The following is a 20,451-nucleotide window of genomic DNA, read 5'->3' on the forward strand; positions in this document are numbered from 1 at the left end:
ACCGGAAACATCGCTATGCTTATGAAACCCACCGTGTAGACACAGCTATGCTGACAGAAGGCTCTGTAGTGTAGACATAGCCTTGTTGGTTTTGTTTGTGCTTGTACAGTACAATGGGGCCCTGAACCATGACAGGGACTCCTAGGTGCTACTGCAATACAAATGATAAATTCAATCCTGTTTCTATTATGTGTAGCTGGGAATAACGTCTGGACTTCCATACATCGTGCTCTGGAGAGGGCTGCTGTTAAAAGGCCAGGCGGGGAAAGCAAAGATCCCCCCCGCTTCCTAGTTTAGCTATTTAGGTCAAGTATCCCAGTGGAGTTGCCTCCATGTTCACCATTTCTCACTGCCACATTCTGGCAGGATTGGCCTTGGATACTGAGGTATGAGTGACCAAGTTATAAGTAATCAGGCTAATGGGATTAGGGGCCAGGTAGCCAAAGAGCGGCTCTTGGCTCCCCTCTCCCTGTAATGAAGTACAGGTTTTTATTGCAGGTTGGGAATTCAAACTTACCAGGCCAGATCTATACTAGGAACGCTTTGCTGGAGACCTGGTACATTACCCTGGCAAAGTGCTCCTAGCGAGGATTCCATTTATACTGGCAAAATGGCACTTTCAGCAGGATAGCTTGTTCCACACATCCCCTCCCCTCTCGCCTCACCCACCCCGTGAAATAAACTGTAGAGGCAAAGAGTTTGGCCGGTATAATTGCATTTACAGTAGGGGTTTTTGCTGGCACAGCTCTGTCCACCCTGTCTGACATAGCTATGCCAGCAAACATTTGTAGAGTGGACCCATTCATCTATCAGGGCACACGCAAACACATGCAAATATGGGGTGTGTGTGTGTGTGTGTGTGTGTGTGTGAGAGAGAGAGAGGTTAAAAACAAAACCAAAGCACATTCATTTACATGCCCAAGAGTTGCTGCCTTCTCTCTCTGTACAGTAGAGAAGCAATAACTGCCTCTTGAGGAAATGTCCTGCAGTAGCTAATGGAGAATCTTATTCCTGCTCTAGAAACTCGGTAAGATGATTTGAAAACTCATAACAAGGATCTCGCTCTCGATAGGGCTTCAGGATTCCTATCCTGTTACATTTGTGAGGATTTGTCCGTAAGAGGTGGCATTTGTCTGCTCCCTGACTGTGCCTGGGAAATCCGCAGTGATTCTTTTGTTTTCTTAGCTGCTCCCTGGCCCCCAAGCCAGGAATGCACCATGCAGTTCTGTCTAATAGCCAGCCTAGGCTAGTGGCTTTTCCTTTTGTTTCCTCTTCTTCTCCTTTCCCCCTCGGGGAACCTCTTTGAGCCTGGAATGCAGGTTTGACAGTCTGTGGAATGTGCCTGGCCTCAGCTGGGGCCCCTAGCTCTGTGCTGAGTGTGTGTATACACGGTGGCTGGCTGTATCTGGGTAGGCTGTGGCTTGGTGCTGCATTCTTTCCAGGAGCTGTCATGCTGTTTGCTGACACCGAGTTGCCAGTTGCAGCTTGGGTTTCATGGAAGCTTTTCTGGCCGGCTTCTGTGCAGAGCCTTTAACTGAAAACTTTTGGCTTGTAACTAGAGCGGTAGAAGGCAGTGTCACCTTGTAGTTAGAGCAGGGGGTTGAGAGCTGGAACTCCCTGGTTCTATCCTCCACTCCACCACTGACTGTGTCAGACTTTGAGCAAGTGGCTTAACTGTTGTTGTATTACAGTAAGGTGACGAAATAGCAAGCGTGAAAAATCGGGACATTTCTTTTTTCGGGGTGGTGGTGGAATCGTGTGTATATAAGAAAAAGCCCCTAATATTGGGACGGTACCAATAATATCAAGACGTCTGGTCATCCTAAATGACAGTAACATCACCTGCCCTGTTGTCTTGGATGCTGTACAAATACATAGCGAGGAGCTTGCAATCCAAACAGACAGGACAGACTGAGAGTGGGAGGGGAAACGGCGGAACAGAGAGAGGGTTAGTGGCAGAACTGGGAATAGATTCCCATCTCCCAGTCCAATGCGCTGTCCATTAGACCACACTGCCTTATGTGCTGTTGGTATCACCCTCTGTAAAGTGGGGGATAACTGCTGCTTCTTGTCTGTGTGTGGAGGGGTGATATTTGGCTTTAACCTGGCAAAGGTCTTTTAGCTCTTTGGATGAAAGCCGTCACGGGAGTGCATCGTTGTTATTCCAAAGTGTTGTGAAAAAAATAATTAAGCCTTCTTCAAGCCCAGGGTGCCATTTTTGCCTTGAGGGTGGCCGGAGTTGGTTATTCTGTTGGTGGTGTGAGTCAGCTGCTCATGACCCAGTCTGTAGGTGAGCTTAGCACTAAAAGGCCTCTCGGCGGTTCTGACAGGCTTGCTTGAGGAAACCTGGATGAGATTAGAACATCGTTTTCGACCATGCGTGAGCCGAAGAGCTAGAGGTGGTGCAGCTTGGTGAGGCTGGCTTGAGCCCGGGAAACTGATTGGAAGCAGGCCCTCTCCAACTGTACCGTATTGGCTGAGAGAGGGAGTGGGGGAGGTAGTTTTATTATTCCTGTTGTAAAATGAAGCCAAAATTGCTTTTTTTTTCTGGTAAAAGAAAAGTCCCAGAATATGTCCCTAACCTTGTTCTATCCCCCACAGGGAATCTCTTCCCTTAAGGGTGTAATACTGTCTGGCTTGGTGCTACACACCTAAGCACACACCAGTACACAATTGATGTTCTAGCTCATCGGTCTCCAACCTTTCTCGCCAGACGATGAGCCACGGAGGACTGTGGCGGCGGACGAGCATCTGCCGAAATGTCGCCGACAAGCGGCAACGTCAATAGGCGCCGCCGCCGAAAATCGGTGGCATTTCGGCAGCGACGCCTCTGGATGACGCTGCTTCTAAGCAGCATTTCGGCGGATGCTCGTCCGCCGGCCAGTACGCGGGCGCATTTAGACGCCCCGGCGGGTGCCATGGCGCCCGCGGGCACCGCGTTGGGGACCTCTGTTCTAGCTTGTGCCTTTCCAAACTACCATTTGCCTGAAGCTTGTGCCTTTATTCTCGATCTGAGGCCATGGGCTGCCGAAGGAGATAAAATTAGATGGGCAGCGTGTAAATCTGAATGGAGCTGAGCTAGGCATTTGAGTGTCCACACATGGTGAGTTTCCTAGGAAAGGGTAGGTAGATACCTCTCCGCCTGAGTTGCCCAGCTCTGGTGCTAAACTTTGCCATTAAACTGAAACGCAGACCCCAACAAGAGCCTGGATGCAGAATCAGCGAGACAACTATCCAGTCTACTTAACAGCATGCACGTAACAATGAGCCTTGAAATTCTTGCTGGAGGCAGGGAGGGAGGGTATGTGGCTTTGTGTAAGACACATTTGTTGTCTTGTATTTAGGAGTCTGCTGCATGTATTTAAGGCTGTTTGTTTATGTTGACAAACATGGTAATTACTAGACTCTGGCAGACTAGCAAATCTTTCCAGCACCAGAGAGCTGTGAGGAGCCTTTGTGGAAGTCAGGGGACTCCTTAAAGAGCTGTTGACTCCTGCTGGAAAAGCTGAGAAATGTACTATTTAGAGAGAATCTTGCTTATTTATTTTGTCTTCCCCGGGCATGGGATGGTTTTTTTTATAATCTCTGGGGGATGTGTAGCTAATGGGCTTTCTGTGTGGTGCTGAGGTGTGAGCTCAGACTGTGCATGTTCCCCAACCAACATGAATTCTGTATGGTTGAGGTGTCCATAGCACCCAGTTGGGATATCCCAGGGCTCTTAATTGTGGATATTTAATGTTCCACATCCAGCGTAGCAATCTTTAAAGGGATCCATAGCAGCTAAAGGAACCCTCTCAAACGTCCCATCTGTAATTGCTAATATTTCCAATAGAAAATGGCTTCAGAAAATTAAAATTAAATATTTCCCTCCCCTTCCAAACTTTTCATTCTTTCTGCCATTCCTTGGCAGTGTTTGAGGCATTTATCACTTCCACTAGATGACTGTACATGTCATTGCATCTCTCAAAGGGACCTGCCCCAGGTTTCACGGCAACTGAGTCAAGAAGAACCCAGGTTTCCTGACTCCCAGTCCAGTGGACCTTGCTATCTCCCACTTAACTGTGAGAATGTAGCAGGCTGTTACAGTTAATTGGCAGTACTGCTCAAAGCAGGTATGGTCTTACGCCCTGCTCTGCTAATAATCTGAGGTGATGCTAGTTACACAGATAAAGAAGCTTGTTTTTTAAAAGCATAGTTAACCTGCCGGTGTCCCTCTAAGCCGGGAAACATCAGCAGTAGCACTGAACACACAGGCCCAGATCCTCAAAGGTCCCATGGGAATTGGAAATTTTAATTTTTGACTAGAACAAACCCCTTGGAAAATGTTGATATGTAAACTTTCATTGGTGTATGTGTGTGTCTGGTTTTTTTTAACCAGCCATAGAGCTCTAAATTTTTCAGAGATCAAAATATTTCGTTGCTGTATTTTTGAAACTTTGAAAAATCAATAAAAATAATTTAAATTCACACTAGCATTTTTTGCTGTTTATAACCAGCTCTAATTATTATATAGAGGCTTGATACTTCTGCCACTGAACTGATGGGGCATTTTGCCTTCGACTTCAGTGGATGCCGGTGCAGTTCCCTATGTACCAAAAGCATAGTTCCCCTCCACCACTCTAGGTTCAGCCTCATAAATGCATGAAGGGAAACGTTTAGCCAATGTCCTTCAGTAGCCAGTGCTCCAATAACTGTAATTGGATGAGGAAGTTAGTTAATGTGCTCCAGAGAACTATTTTATTAAGAGCAATTATTGGGTAAATTGATAAATTGATGTAATTAAGGAAACCAGACTCGTGCAACTCAGCAAGATCCTAAATGGACCAATCCATGATGACCTTTCAAGTCATTGAATAGTAATACTCTCCTCTGACCCTCCTCCTGTACCCTTTTTCAGGTGTTTAATGGTGTAGCTGATGGATTCAGTATCTATCAATTGGCCTTTACTGTTGATTTGTCTGTAACATTGCTCTAATTTGGATCCAATGGACTGAATAAGCCCAGCAGAGAAACCTGTTTCATGAGGTCAGAAGTGTGAACCGTCCCCCACGTATCACTAACCCACAGTGCGATCTTGGGAAAATCACTTTTCTTATCCATGCTTCAGTTTCCCCATTTGTAAGATTGGGATGCTGATGATCATGGCATACCTCAAAAAAGCGTGATGAGGCTTGAGGGCAGGTCTACACTACAGTGGGGATCGATCCACTGGCGGTTGATTTAGCGGATCTAGTAAAGACCTGCCAAATCGACTGCAGATCGCTCTCCAGTTGACCCCTGTACTCCACCCCGACTCCGTGGTTATTCACGTAGCTGGAGTTGTGTAGTGTAGGTTGACTTACTCCGGTAGTGTAGACATAGCCTTAGCTTGCTCTGGTTTGTATGGGTCTTTGAGCTCCTCAGGGGAAAGGCGCGGCATAAGTGCAAAGCATGACTTAAAAAAAAAAGTCACTACGATTTTGCAGATGTTTATAATGTAGATTGAGTTCTTTGACCAATACAAAGCTCAGGCCGCTGGGAGTGACGTGATGAACAGCTCCTCTACATGTGCTTGTGTGTACTTCAGATCAACAGAATGGCAAGAATTTTTATGTAGCCACTTTTTGCCACTAGATGGCACCGTCTGCCAGAGAATGCAAACAGCTGATCTCTGCTGGACTCCATTTATGCAGCGTGTGCTGCACAGAGGGGATGGGCTCCAAAGGGCCATCAGTCCTATGTATGGACAGACCGTAAACCCCGTTAATATGTCAGGTGCTGATGTTATGTGAGTGATATTTTTCTGGCCAACCTTAAAGTCTGCTACTAGCAGGGGCAGAGTTTATTGCTCCCTGAGCTGACAGGCTGGGAATGCGGTGGAGGTAGCTTCCTCTGCCTCCAAAAGGGGAGGGGTGTTGCATACTATGCTCAAGCAAACCTCCTCCTCCCCATCCTTGCATGTGTGGGGTCGTTGAAGGGAGCATTGAGCATCCCTCTGCCAAAGCGCGGGGGGTGGGGGGTAGACTCTGATGTGGGACCCCAGAGGAGGAGCCTTGTGAATTAGCGATTCAAATTCTTTGCCAGGGAAGCGCTGTCCAAAATGTCACCCCTACCCCCTGCGTGTGAGTTGACTTGTCCTGTCCTTTCATCACGGACGCTCAGTACCAAGGGTCCCATTGCACCCATCCTGCAATGTGGCCCAGTGGTGGGCTGAGATGTGGCACTTCTGGCCCTGACTTCACAGCTAAGTGTTGGGAGAGAAAGCAGAACGTACCAGGGTAACGTTTTCATCTGCCTTTGTTGGGTGTGAACAGTTGCAGTGTCTATTCCCAATAAAAATTAACTAACCCCTAAGGCAGGGTCTGGCTTTCCCTGGAGAGTGTCGATTATTATTTCCTTGTCGATCTAAAGATGTAGTAAGTGCAGGCCTCCTGCTGCTAGTGTAGATGTCTTTGGCCTTTACTTGCAAGTTCGGTTAATTTAAGGGCACCTATTTCCCAAGTTACGCTCAAGCAGGAATTAATGCTCTTGACACAACTGTACACCTCTAATAGCTGTTGCGTTGGCGAGAAACCAAATGGCTGGAATTGCATATATCCTCCACTAGATGGCGCTCCAGGCATTGTATAGGGCTAGACTTAACTCACCTGTTGTTTTCTCATACCGAATAATAATGGATGAGAGTGCATCAGTCTCTGTTACTTTGTCCTTCATGCCCCTAGTTGTATCTTTCCCTGATCTATCTGCAGAGGTCTAATAGAGATCACATGAAAGCTTTATTAGCAGAATATCATGGTGTTATGGCAACATCTCAGACCTTTTGAATCCAGAACCTTTTGTTCAAGTGTCTTGGACAAAATTGTGATTCTGGAAATTTTGCTGCATGGGGGAGAAAAGACTGAATTTTCCTTCTTTCTTTTAGATGCTGCAGGACTGCCCCAAAGCCCGCAGGGAAGTCGAACTCCACTGGAGGGCATCTCAGTGTGCCCACATTGTAAAGATCATTGATGTCTATGAAAACCTGTACCAGGGGAGGAAGTGCCTGCTTATAATCATGGAGTGGTAAGTGTTGTGTGAGAGAAGAAACGAGCCAAATCCCTCCTCCCACTTGACCGCTTCACTTCTCTCAGGGGAGGCCGTCGCTCTAGAGATCTGTGCAACCTGTGGAAAATGCCTGGGAAATCTTAGGATATCAAGGATCATCTAGAAAGAACTGGTGCCCAGGCTCCCCGTGCCTCATACCATGTGTGTTCTGAGCATGTGAATGTTTGGCCGCCAACACTTCTAAGTATCAGTAGCTGAAGGCTGGGCCATGTGCCTTTTGGAAAGGCCATGTCCCATGGATTCACAGGATTTACCTCTGACCCTGCCATCACATTAATTCAACCATTTTGAAAGCAGCACGGTGTATTGGTCAGAGTACGTGGCTGAGGGCCAGGAACTCCTGGGCTCTGACACCCCGGGTGGTTCTATACAAGTCATTTTACCTGTCTGTGCCTCAGTTTCCTCATCTGTAATATGTTTTTTTTTGTTTTATACCTGTTCACCTCTCGGCGTGAAAATATTCCTTAAAGTTCATAAAATGCTTTATGATCTTTGAACTGAAACAGAATTTGCTATAGAAATGCACAATATTTTTTATTATAGCCCTTGAGAATTGTTATGTATGAGGTGGGAAGGGGCTGTTTGATTTCTAACCTCAGTGTGTAGGGGGAATTCTTGTAATGTCTGAGGCGGCGTTGGTAGGGGGGAAATGGCCTTCTATGATCAGGGAAAAACAAAGTCACTGAGAGATGTAGTAGTTCGGCATTCAAGAGCCAGATTTCCCAAGTGTTCAGCACCCAGAACTGGGGCCGGAGTGTGAGCTGCTGGTTGTGGAGTCATTTGGAAAACCTGGAGCTAGGTAAGCAGGCGTATGGCCCATGGATCCTTATTCTTGTAACAGAACCCATCATATTCTCACATGCAAAGAGTTCTTCATAAACCAGACCTGCTTTTGCCATGAAAAAGGTGTTGGTAACTTTTGAAGTGCCAGCCGTGCTGTCATGTGTGGGGCTGAGCTGGTCGTTGGGCAGCAGTGGCTGTCAGACCAGGGGTACACCACCGGCAAAGAGCAGGGAAGAGAGTGACAGGCTGGTGTTCACAGCAATGTCTGAGCAAGTCTGGTGCTCTCAGAAGTTTGATACGAGGAGGGAGGAATGAAGGGGAAAGTATCGAAACCACATCCCAACCGCAGCTGTGATTTTTAATGCAGCTTCCTTGCCAAAACCTCTCCCGTGGCAGAGGCCAACAGGTTGTCAGGGGGCGGGGAGGGGGAGACGGAGGAGCAGTTCAGGGTTTGCAAAGGTTAGGCTGCTGATATGTTGCGCAAGAGCTTTCTGAGTTTTCTGTGTGGGAAGATGCTTCCGACACTCGTGCTGAGATCCTGGGTGTCCGCAGGCAGAGAAGGTTTGAGCAGCTCATCTGTACACGTGGGGAGACAGCGATGTCTGAATGAACAATAGGAAGCTGGTCACTGTGCTGTCAAATGTGCGTGTGAAACCAGTTGAAGCATTGCTTTAATAGCCACCTGCTATTTTAAAGCTAGCCTGAGCGTGATGGACTGGAATAGGCTTAGATACTGCCAGGATGGGCCCTGTATAAGATGGAAAGTAACCAGAGAGGAAACAGACACGGTTGCAGTGTCCCATACATCCCTGTGACTCAGGTCTGTTCGTGTCTCCGTTCAGATCCGGGGCGTTTGTAACTCAGTACTTGGCTGTGAAGCTCTTAGCATGGACACAAATTCTCTCTCCTTTTCTGTACCCTCTATCACATAGCTCGGCTCCGTGTTCGTTATTTGTATCGGGGATAGTGCCGAGAAGCCTGTTCGAGATTTGGGCCCCATTGTGTTAGTCGCTGTGTGGACACGTACCAGGAGACAGTCCCTACCCCAAAGAGCTAGACAAGACAAAGAGAGGAAACCTCGTTTCCTGTAGATGGGGAGCGTGGGCACAGAGAGGCTAAGTGGCTTGCTCAAGGTCACTCGAGGAGTCTGGTAGAGCTGGGAACTGAGTCCTCAGCCAGGGCTTTAGCCCCAAGACCTCTGTATCCATCTGGCTGTTGGAGGAATACGGAAGTTAGTTTTGTATTCAAATATTTTAGCTGCATCGTTCACTCTGCATAACTTGGGCTAGTGGCTTCAAAAGCCAGAGCTCTTCAGGGAGACCAACGTCCCCAGGCTGAGGCCTGGGGTCTGTGAAATCAGTGGGAGCTGCCGGGGGCAGAGCTTCTTTGAGCACCAGGGTGCTGCTGTGTTTTGTCCCATTTGCCCTTGTGCTCAGTCAGTCTGCCGACTGCCGGTCACCCAGCTTGTCAGGTGACTGACTGGCATAGGAGCTTGTGCTGTGGTGTGACCTGAGCGCACAGGCTGGGTGGAACTCTGAGTTCAATGCCTCCTTGCTTGTGTGGTTGAATGTATCTCCGGTGGCTTTTGCTGAAAAGTAGGCCAGCGAGGCTGGGAACTTTCGGCGTTTCTAGAGCAATCTGTTCTCTTTATTGTAAAGGTGCCTCTGTACGGTTGCTCTCATGTGGCCAGGAAATCCGCAGGTGCTGGCCCATTGCCTGCCTGCAGCGGAGGGAGTCCTCTGCTATGCAGTCTCTCTTGGCTGCTTTCTGGAGAAGGGAGAGAGGCCTGGAAATGGAGGCAAACCTGGAGGCGGGGTGTGGGAGGAAGGGAGGTTAATCTCCTTGAACTTGGAAACAAAGCCAGAAATGTTGCAAGATCTCTCACCCCTGGCAATGTGTATTGGGGCTTCTCCCCAAAGCTCGGTGCAGCGACTCCTGGCCGTGCTTGGCTTGGAATGATCAGTGAGGATTTTGAAGGCCTGCTGGAGAGGCCTGATGGGTGGGGGAGGTAGCGGCTAGACCTTTAACTCCACTTGTTTCTGTATTTCAGCTTGGATGGTGGGGAGCTCTTCAGTCGAATTCAAGATAGGGGAGACCAGGCCTTCACGGAACGGGGTACGGAGGCTTTTTTTTAACCCCTTGGCTGTTTTATGTTGGTTGAGTGAAAATGTCTTGCCTTAGAGCTGGTTGGAACTTCTGCAACCAGACGTTTGACTGAAAAATGGAGAGTTTGTCAAAGAAATGTTCGTTCTCTCTCTCACTAAAATGTTGTGGGTAATTTTAAGAGAACCTGATTCTTTCCCCCAGAAAAATGTTGGAAAGGAAAAAAATTTCCATTTTCACGGAAATTTTTCCTTGGGAAGGGAGGCAAGATTGTTTCCCAGCACTGGCACTCTCCAGCCACCCTGCAGCTAAGTGTGAGAGACGAGCTTCTGACTATCCAATTCCCTTCCTCTCCCCACGTCCCAAAGTGGTAGGCAGTGGTCTCTGTTAGCCGTACTGAGACTCAGCCTACTAAACAGTCTAGGGTCAAAGCCAGTGGCTGGTGCTCCCCCAAATCACTCTTATTGGGAGTGATTGTAGCAGGTCTACTCTCTTCGCAGGCAGGTCCCATGTGAAGAACCCTGCTCGGAAAGGGAGACTTCAGGCACAAGAGCTTCTTTGCTTTCCGACTCTCAGAGGGTTTCTCTGCGGTGCTGTCCAGCCCTTGCCTTCAGGGATGCACTTGTTTCACCTTGGGGGTGGCTTTACTTTGAATTGCTGAGGTTTAAATACTTTTAAATTTTCTTTAACTCCTCTAGAGGCTTCAGAAATAATGAAGAGCATTGGAGAAGCCATCCAGTACTTGCACTCGATTAACATAGCACACCGGGATGTTAAGGTACTGCGCGCCTAGCGGATGCTAGAGAGTGTTTCCAAGGTCTTTGCCCCTAGCGGAGGGCCCTCTGCTTGCACGACCCCCAGTGTCCTGGCCCGCATAACATTGTACAGTCCAGAGGAGTGCTGCAGCCACTCCCTAGATTGCATTTAAGAGGCCCACTGAGGTTAACCGGCCTCAAGTAACTCGTGCTTTTTGAAAGGCAGGAGAATGTGGGATGGGGAGGAAGAGCAGTGCGGCTCATGGCTCCTGTTGGCTCCTTTCAAACAAGAGCTGACCACTGTGCTCTTGTACTTCTGCCTCCGTCAGTGTGGGGACGTGACACTTCGGATCAGGAGCTGGACCCTTCCAAGGTGGGGGTGTTTGGACCATAGGTTTTCAGTCTGGGCACCATCTCTCTGTACATGTCTATGGGAACGGCCTCCGTGAAAGCAGAGGTCAGCTGGGGAAAAAGCCAACCCACTTCAGCTCCGGCTGGCCTTTGGGTTTCATTGCAGGCTACCTGCAGAGATCAATCAGAGCCCATAATGGAGACGGTGAAATGGTGGCTGGTTTGGCTTAGGGGGAAGTGGATAACTTGCTGAAATTGAAGTCTCCTCTACTCTGGTGTGTGGACCTGGCCCTTATCATTTCCCCTGCCCTATAGGGTGAAGTCCATTGAAACAATGAGGTCTTGTAAAAATGGCATTTCCTTTCTGTAAGAGCAGCAGAATTCTGAAAGGGTGAGGTTTGTATTGTTCTAGAATTCACTTGTAAGCAGGCAAGACTTCCTTGTTCATACGGTCTTGTATTTTCATATAGCATCTGTCATCCCAAAGAACTTTGTATACTGGGGTGTGGTGCCGTTGAGAAACAAAAACCCTCCATCCACCTCTGAAATGCAGCCACCCCACAGCAGCTGTTCCGCAGTCGCACGACACCGCTGCCCCGGGCAGGAAGCGAAGAGGAGTCCCACGTCCAAATGAAACCACGGGGAATTTTGCAGAGGCAGAATATAGTTACTTTGATTGGCATTTTCCCAGGGAATTGGGGCTAAACACCCCCAGTTGGCAACAGATTTACAAGTTGCAAAGGTGCACGCAGTTCCCTGAGAGATGCAGCTTCCTGGTTGAGGAGATTATGGTGTGGGAAGGGGCGGAGAGAGCGCTGTCAAGAGAAGCATGAAGACGGAAAATCTAAAATTGTGTTGGGAAAATCAGTGCAAGTTGTCTGAATAGTACTAAGCCCCTGGGGCAAGGGATGGGTTCAGGAAGGGCTTTGTGAGACTTGCCCTTCCCTATTGATTATACAACTTCACACTGCCAATGTCCGCACCCCTCCTGTTAGCTCTTCAGTGTCAATTGGTGTGGGAGACAATGCTCTCTGCAGAATATCCCAGGTCTCGCTCACTGGCTTATAACCCATCTCAGAAGTTGTAGATCCTTACCTGAATGTGTTGGGGTTTATAGAACTGGCCTGGAAGTCCCACTAACCGTGCCATATCTTCACACTTCTGCTTCTGGACCTAGGTAGGATCTGGAAGGCTGAGGGGTGCGAGTGGGGAGAGAAGGGATGATTCTGGGATCTCTGATACGAGACCCACTTCAGCTGTTACAAATCAGGTCTTGCCCTGGCGGGGGGGAGAAATCAGGCAGCAAAGTGCCGAGAGTTGAGCTGCAATGGAGTGGATGGAATCCTCTCTGGCTAACTTTGAACCACATGGCTCCCGCTGGTATGTTCATGGTCAAATCTTCAGTGACTCGGACATGCTGGCACTGTTCTAATGCTGCCCCTGGCTATGCGAGAGGTAGGAGCCCGGAGGACTTGGCCAGCGCTTAGTTTGCTTTTTATTCATTGTGTTTTCACAGCCAGAAAACCTCTTGTACACCTCGAAAAGGCCCAACACTGTACTGAAACTCACCGATTTCGGCTTTGCTAAAGAAACCACCACACACAACTCCCTGGCCACACCGTGCTACACACCTTACTACGTGGGTAAGTCACTGGGGAAGCTGAGATGCCTCGCCCCCTTCCAGGGAATGGGGATTGCAGGCATCCAGAATCTCCCGGTATTGCTGCTGTTTTGTGCAGGGAAGGCCTGGAGCTGTGGATTCAGAGACTGTAAGGCCAGAAGGGGACCATCTAGTCTGGTCGCCTGTATATAACACAAGCCAGAGAACTGTACCCAGTAATTCCTGCATCAGGCCCATAACTTCAATTTGAACTATAGCTGTAATGGGGTTGGGCCTGAGAAGCAGAACTCTGATCCAGACAGTCCCATTGCTTTGGGGTGTTTGGATCTGAAGTTTCGGTATGGGCTCCAGAGCTGGAAAGGCTGTGGGTTCCCAGCCCTGCTGCCGTGTTAAGATCCAAACTCCTCAGCTGGACAACCCAGGGGACTGGTTTGACGGCAGACATGCCCTGGAGATCTGTTCCTCTGTGGTCCCTGCTCAGGAGCTGATGGTGACAATTACAGCCAGGTGTATTGCAAATGCCATCCCAGGTCCCGTGCCAGGTGAGGTAAGCAGGGCAGGGGCATGTGTATCTCCTCTTTCTGCAATGCACCTCGCACACATCAGGGCATTGTATAAGCAATTCACAGTGTGGGCACGTGAGACTCTTCCTGGCACTTGCCCCACACAGCTCTGTGAATGCCCCTCTGGCCTGATGTGTAGCACCCCTTGCTAGTCTAGTCCTGGCTCCCCCCGCACAGCATGGCGAGGGAACCTATATAATTAGGTCCTTTCCAAGAGCAGGGCTTCTCTGGAGCAGTTCATCAACTGTGCTAAGCTGCATCTACTGTCAAATGGCTCAGGATTGGGGTGATTGGTCCATCAAACTCATGGTCTCAGCCTGCGTTAGAGCTCCTCCCTTCAGAGGCATCACTTCTGTGTTTGACCCTGTAGCCTCCTTGCACAATGTCTCTGACTGCCTTGTGAATTTTTCTTTCTTTCCCCAGCCCCGGAGGTGCTGGGCCCGGAGAAGTACGACAAGTCCTGTGACATGTGGTCCCTGGGCGTCATCATGTACATTTTGTAAGTGAGCGGTTTCCCCTGTACCATCCTGATGAGCATCGCTCATGTGTAACCCAGGGGAGCTGCAGCTTCCACCCTCTCAGTATCTGTCCCCAAGCAGGCTCGCAGGGCGCTCCCTGGGTGAAACATGCAATGTCCTTTCCCGGAGTCTGGCCAAGCAGCATGCCGGGAAGGCTGCACTAGGTGCATGCGTGAACATCTGACTTCCTTCTCCTCCTCCTCCACTGCAGAAAGACACCAGCCTGGGATGGTTCCCTGTGGACCCCGCCTTGCTGTTCAGTGCGTGCTGACTGACCCAGACCTACCCAGGACAAATGACTCTCTAGAGCAGTGAAATGACATGAATATTAGAGATGGGGGCAAACCTATTGGGTCACGTAGGGCACGTCTACACTGGAATAAAAGACCTGCGGCACGGCCGTGGCTGTCCGGGGACAGCTGGCATGGGGTACGGGGCTATCAATTGCTGTGTAGAAGTTTGGGCTCAGGCTGGAGCCGGGCTCTGGGACCCCTCGCCTCTCTTGGGGTCCCAGAGCTCAGACTTCAGCCCAAGCCCAAACGTCTACACAGCAATTTTAGAGCCCCGTAGCCCCAGTCCCGCGAGACTGAGTTAGTTGAGCTGTGCCAGCCGTGAGTGTTTAACTGCTGTGTAGTCGTACCTTTAGGGCCAGACTTTTAAAGGTATTTGGGCACCTAAAAACACAGAAGAGTCTAATGGGATTTTCAAAAGCACCTGGGCTCCTAATTCCTGTTCAGATTACTGGGAGTTAGGTGCCTAGGTGCTTTTGACAATCCCACTAGGTGCCAATCTGCATATTTAGGCACCTAAATACCTTTAAAAATCTGGCCCCTAGTCTCTCTAGACCAAGCCAGTGCAGGATTGTTCCCTGTCGTACAGTGTCTGTCTAGTGCTCAGCCCGGCCTATTTGCAAAGCAATGGGGTTCCCGCGCGCCCCTTGCAGAAGTATTCCAGAGACTAACAGATCTCCCTGCTGGGGAGTTTTTCTTGTTTTAGGCCTAAAATTTCCCCTTTCTTAGATTGATCTTATTACCCTCATAGAGGTAGGGATAACTCACTTCAGCTATCCAAGGGTGCTGTTGGGCAAGCTAGCCAGAACTGACCTCAGCTTATAATACAAGCAAGGAAACTTGATCTAGTAAGTTTCTAACGCAGTCTAAAGGATTTCCCCTCTGCAGATCACTTCATTACTTTCTCTCTCTTTGGCTTAGGCTGTGTGGGTATCCCCCTTTCTATTCCAACCACGGTCTGGCCATTTCTCCAGGCATGAAAAAACGGATCCGAATGGGCCAATATGAATTTCCCAACCCTGAGTGGTCAGAAGTGTCCGAAGAAGGTAAAAGCTGTGGCAGAGTGTCTGCTCCATGAACGTGTGTGTCCCCGCTACCCGAACATAATGGCAGAAGCCGTGCCTGGACCGCCGGCGGTGAAATCCCAAGGGACTGGGTGTTCCGATATTGGCAATGTGGTTTCCCTTTCCTGGGGCGTGTCAGGCGTGTAGCTATAATGCCCAATGGGAAAGCTCAGCCTGTGCGTGCCTGCAATCTCCAGTTGTAGAACAAGGCCTTGCCTAACGTGGGGATTTGCCCCATTGCAGCCAGCAGAATAGCTGTACGGGTGCAGGCCACTAGTGTAGACGGGTGAAGCTGTAACTTACGCTGGTGCCGTATATCCCATTTGACCAGTGGCTTTGCCTGTCTATACTAGGGCTGAGCACCTGTCACAGTTCAGGGCTGCTGCATTAATATTCCCCCTCTATGGTCCTCCAAGGGCACCCCCTCTCCGGTTCCTGGCTCCCCCGGCCATCACCTCTCTTGAGGGGACCCGCGTCTCTCTCCCTCCTGACTAGGGTATTTCCAGGCTGAATGGCTCCCTGCTTTCATCGTGTTACTTCCAGCAGAGACAGGCTGCCCAAGCACAGCTGTCTGCTGTCTCTCCACAGCTGGAGATACCACACAGCTCTTTTTATGCAAGTGTCTTTTATTCTTAAGGTAAAAATGTCCCCGGGAAAACATGTTAAAAACAATACCCTGCCCCCCCCCCCCCACACACACACACTTACTATTAAGCTTAGCGGAGTTCACCCCAATCCAAATAGGGGTTCTGGCAGGAGCAGTCCTTCAGCACCCCAACCAAGTGGTTTCCTTGTGGCTTCAAGTTCACCACAGTGTAGAACAAGCACACAGTCTGATGGGCCCAGTCCTTCCTACTCTTCACTAAGGATTGGGGCCCTCTGTGGACCAGGGGGCCTGTCTGTTTGCTGGATCAGGAGGAAGGCCCTGAGCTTGGTTAAAACGAAGCTATTTATCCAAAAATCCTTTCTTTGTTTCTTGGTCCCTTGAGAATCCAGTCAGGACTAGTATAGGTGCACCTCTCCAGGGGGGTGGCTTCAAGGGGCTGATAAGGAGAGTAGTTACTTTAGCATCCCTCTCCTCCTAGAGAAGGTACATACAATTCTACAATAACATTCACACGATTCCCTGTTTAATAACAGTGGACTCCAAAGGGATTAACCCTTATTTAATAAGGTTTGTCCAGGATATTACAAGATACTATCAGTCTGTCACAGCACCCATGGCTTCAACTGGTGCAAATCCCTGGTGTAGACCGGGCCAAAGAGACCAGCAGAGGTTCTGGTGGTTGCTAGGGCATAGCGTACCCTTGGGGAGAATATATATCCTAAGTGCTGCTTTTTATTAACACCTCCCTATCTCCCTCTCCAGTTAAACAGTTGATCCGGAACCTACTGAAGACGGATCCGACCCAGCGCATGACGATAACGGAGTTCATGAACCACCCCTGGATCATGGTAAGTGCGTGGCTTTCTAGAGGCGAGACACGGAGCCCCAGAAATGGGGCAGCTGCTGGAACTGAGAAGCGGGACGTCAGGGACTTTTATTGGAGGCTCATCCTTTGTCTCTCTTACCCTCCCCTCTAAAGCAATCGATGCAGGTGCCCCAGACGCCGCTGCACACTAGTCGAGTCTTGAAAGAAGAGAAAGACTTGTGGGAGGACGTCAAGGTAAAAACTCTGAATCGCTTCTGCCCCTGACCCACCTCTGTTCCAGGAGGCACAGCTGATACAGCCTGCTCTCCAAGTGCCTCATCTCAGTGGACATAAACATCATGCTTGGCGAGGCTGCGGGGAGCCTTTGGGAACTGGAGCCAGGTCACTGGCCCCTGCCAGCTGTACCCTGTGCCCACCTGGAGTAGCTTGCAGGATCAGGGCCTTGATTTGCTGTACTAAATTTAGTGCTAATAAAGCTTCCGTACACAGAACCTGCATGGGAAAGAAAAGAGTATTGGGAGGGACGAGCTGCTTTTCACAGCCCGTTTCTATTTGAGGCCTGGAAATAGGAAATTAGTGAAATCAAAGGGCTGGAATAATTTTGTATCCACACGCTAAAAAAAGAAAAAGTGTAAACTCGTGATTAGTGGCCGTGCAAAGCCTTTTCGCCACTCTTTCCCGCCAGCAGCCTTGGTGTGGTGTTGGCCCCGGCTGCGCTAGTAATGACTGTATTGTTACTGTAGCGTGTTCTTTGGCTGGGTTTCCAACCTGACCTGGAGGCATGAGTGGATGATTGTCTTTGTGGCCTCTTCAATCCTCTGCACATCTGCTGAGGCTGCTAATAAAGGTGTTTCTGTCTGTGATGTGAGCATGAAGAACGGCATGGAGGCGACCAGCTAATTTCACTTGCTGTGGACCACTAGACCGCTGTTGGATAGTAACAGGGATCAGGTTGGGGAACGGCTGGCGCGGTGTTGTGTTGGAAAGGGCTACTTGTCCACTAGCAACCGAGCCACAGACCACCAAGTTGGAATGTTTAGTGGTGTGTGAAATCATTTGGTCCAAGGAACAAGACCTAGATTATAGGGTGAACAAGAGCCAATGGCTGGATGTTAGAAGCTAGAGAAATTAAAGTGGGAAACAAACCACAGATTGTAACAGTGATGGTAATGAACCATTGGAACAGCTTCCCAAGAGACGTGGTGGATTCTCCATCGCTAGACTTAAAATCAAACTTGGGATGCCTTTATAAAATGATGTGTGTGTTCAATGACATATGAATAGAACCATTGGGTGAAAGTCTCTGACCTGTGCTATACGGGAAGTCATATGATCACAGTGGTCTTGTCTGGCCTTAGGATTTATGAATGTCTTGGGTAGGGATACACGTGTGTATGGGCATGGACAATGGACACGGGCCCACACATGGGCATGGGCCCAAGCCCAGGGGTTCTAGCACCAATGTCAGATGCCCCCATTGCTAACCAGGCCCTGTATTTTACTTGGTGTTTCTAGGAGGAGATGACGAGTGCCTTGGCCACCATGAGAGTAGATTACGAACAAATTAAGATAAAGAAAATCGAAGACTCCTCCAACCCTTTGCTCATGAAGAGACGAAAGAAAGCGAACCCCTCTGAGCCGACAGCACTCCCCCACTGAGGGCCCCCTCTGAGCCCTGCCTGGCCGTCGAGAAAGCAATAGTATATATATATTTTTTAAGAAAAGGACAAAGACGGACTTCATCAAACATGTGGAACTCCGACATTTATACCAGACGTGTTGTTTTTTAGCTACCCACCCATGTTTCTGGCCTTTTTGGCACAGGTGAGGAGATGGCCCCTGTGAGATACACACATCTTTATTTTTGGCCTGAGAGTTGAACAGCTCCGGTAATTTGTATTTTTTTTTTTTTGGGTTAAATATTTTTTTCCTTCTTCCTTACAAAGACATGGAAATTCCTGTGGCGACCTTTTTAGGGTATATAATATATAAATATTTTTTAAAACTACTGTAATGCTGAAACCCAGACAGTATGTTTCCCGTGCGAAGCGCTGGTCTAGAGACGAAGGCTTCTGGGCTATTTTGCCTAGTGCTGATGGATTAACCCCTCAGGTGAGCCTCTGGTAAACACAGGCTGAAGCAAAGAGGCTCAGGGATAGGAACATACTGTGTGGCTTCTAGTCCCTTCCACGCTCCTTTTCTTAATTTCTCTTCGGGGCTGGTGGTTTGGGGGGGTCTTGGGAGAGCCTGTGGATTTGGAGCACCTTTTCAGGCCTGGAAAATTTCTTTTTAAAGGCGTCGTGGCACAAATCCTCACTAAACAGGAAGCCTTGCCTCTAACGGTGCATGCACAGGGTTATTTTCAATTACCATTGTGTGTGTCTGGGTTGTGTGTGTGTATACGTCTGGGGGGAGTGTAGTTTGTATGTGAGTCCATGCACGCACTGGGGTGTTCTTTCTGGATGAATATGTGGGGTCTGTAACATGCCTGGAATTCAATTCTGATCTCAGGGGACTTTCTGGGGGAGGGATGACGATGCCGCTAACAAATTCACTACAGCCACCCCAGCCTTCGTGGGATTAGACCAGAAGCACCTAAAGCAGATGCCCCGTTGTCCAGTTTTCATTACTGTCCCATGCTGTGAGCGCCGAGCCCTTTGCAGGGTCCTGCCCTGTCTTTCTCTGGGCTCCCGTGCCCTTGGCTTGCTGTGCTGAGCACGGCAGTCCAGAACTACCACTTAGCATCAAGTTGCACCTCTTCTAAACCTGCAGCGGAGGTGAAAGCAGACAAGGACAAGCCCCCCTGCAAGTCCCCCTCTCCTCAGGGGGCCCCAGCACTTACCATTGAGCCTGTGGGAGGCCAAGCCATTTCACTCACCCCAACTAACCTATTACTGCCCCACTCTGATGTGGGAAACACACTTACCCCGCATCGGGGAAGCAGGAGTCAAATGGGGCACTTCCTCCCCACCCCCTTTCTGAGCCATCTGGCTGGTGACTGCTGTGGATTTCAGTTCCTGCAGTGCTGCGGCATTTCCTTAAGCTCTTCGGCTGTTACTTACCCCCTGTGGCAAGAATTCACTATGGGAAGAAGCCGATCAAGGTCCCACCAAGAAAACCAGCTGACTCAGGCATGGATGGGAGAAATTGGGAATGTATCTAAAAGATCAGTCGGGCTTCAGTCTTGTTCAAAGCTTCAGCTGGGGCTTGAGCACTGAGCCCTTCCCTTCCTTCTCCTCTCCCTGGCACCCCGGGCTCACAGCGAGCTCCCCTCTGAATCCCATCCCTATTTGCCCACATGCTACCAAAGGGGAAGGCAGTCCCTGACTTCATCTGCGCCCCCGCCACCTCTCCGCTCCTGGTGGTGTTTGCAACCAGTCTCTACTCCTGGGAGCAGAATAGCTACCCTGAATTCTTTAGTCTGATTTCCCCCCCCCCTCCCCCCCCCCCCCCCCGTTTTGTCACATTGTTTCACTGCGTTTTAATGTGTTCAAACAACAAACATTTTTTATGGAAATGTTTAGTTTTTAGGTGACATTTTAGGCACTGTATGGAATTTGAATTTGTTTTAAAGACAAGTTTATTTTATTTTATTTTATTTTTTTTGTCTGTTGGCTTATACTAATCCTTCTGGTCTGCTTTTCCCTCTTTCGGATTAAAGACACTTCATGCGTCCCGCAGTCTTCCTCCTTCTTGCGTGTGTGGTAGAGTGGAAAGAGGCTTGTTACTCCAGATTGGCTTCTGGTGATCTTCACAGGGCAGAACTCAGGGCTTCATGTTTTCCCCAGAGGGGCTGGGCACAATGCGGGGTGGGATTCACCCTGTGTCTGAGCGAAAGCCGAGTCAAGTCCAGGGAAAAACGCACTGACTCTGGCTCCAGCTCTCCA

General features: G+C 49.3%; 1 protein-coding gene across 1 annotated transcript in view; it reads left to right on the plus strand.

Annotated features, from left to right (window-relative positions):
- The window catches only part of MAPKAPK2 (MAPK activated protein kinase 2), a 77,247-nt gene extending 57,251 nt beyond the window's left edge, over window positions 1-19,996 (plus strand). The window contains 9 exon segments of the mRNA XM_065402985.1: window positions 6,902-7,041; window positions 9,917-9,981; window positions 10,668-10,747; window positions 12,592-12,718; window positions 13,683-13,758; window positions 14,989-15,113; window positions 16,501-16,586; window positions 16,718-16,798; window positions 18,080-19,996. Of these exon segments, the coding sequence (XP_065259057.1) occupies window positions 6,902-7,041; window positions 9,917-9,981; window positions 10,668-10,747; window positions 12,592-12,718; window positions 13,683-13,758; window positions 14,989-15,113; window positions 16,501-16,586; window positions 16,718-16,798; window positions 18,080-18,223 (924 nt within the window). The 3' untranslated portion in view covers window positions 18,224-19,996.
- The last annotated feature ends 455 nt before the right edge of the window (window positions 19,997-20,451 follow it).

The sequence above is a fragment of the Emys orbicularis genome, chromosome 4, assembly GCF_028017835.1.
Source record: "Emys orbicularis isolate rEmyOrb1 chromosome 4, rEmyOrb1.hap1, whole genome shotgun sequence".
Classification (NCBI taxonomy): Eukaryota; Metazoa; Chordata; order Testudines; family Emydidae; genus Emys; species Emys orbicularis.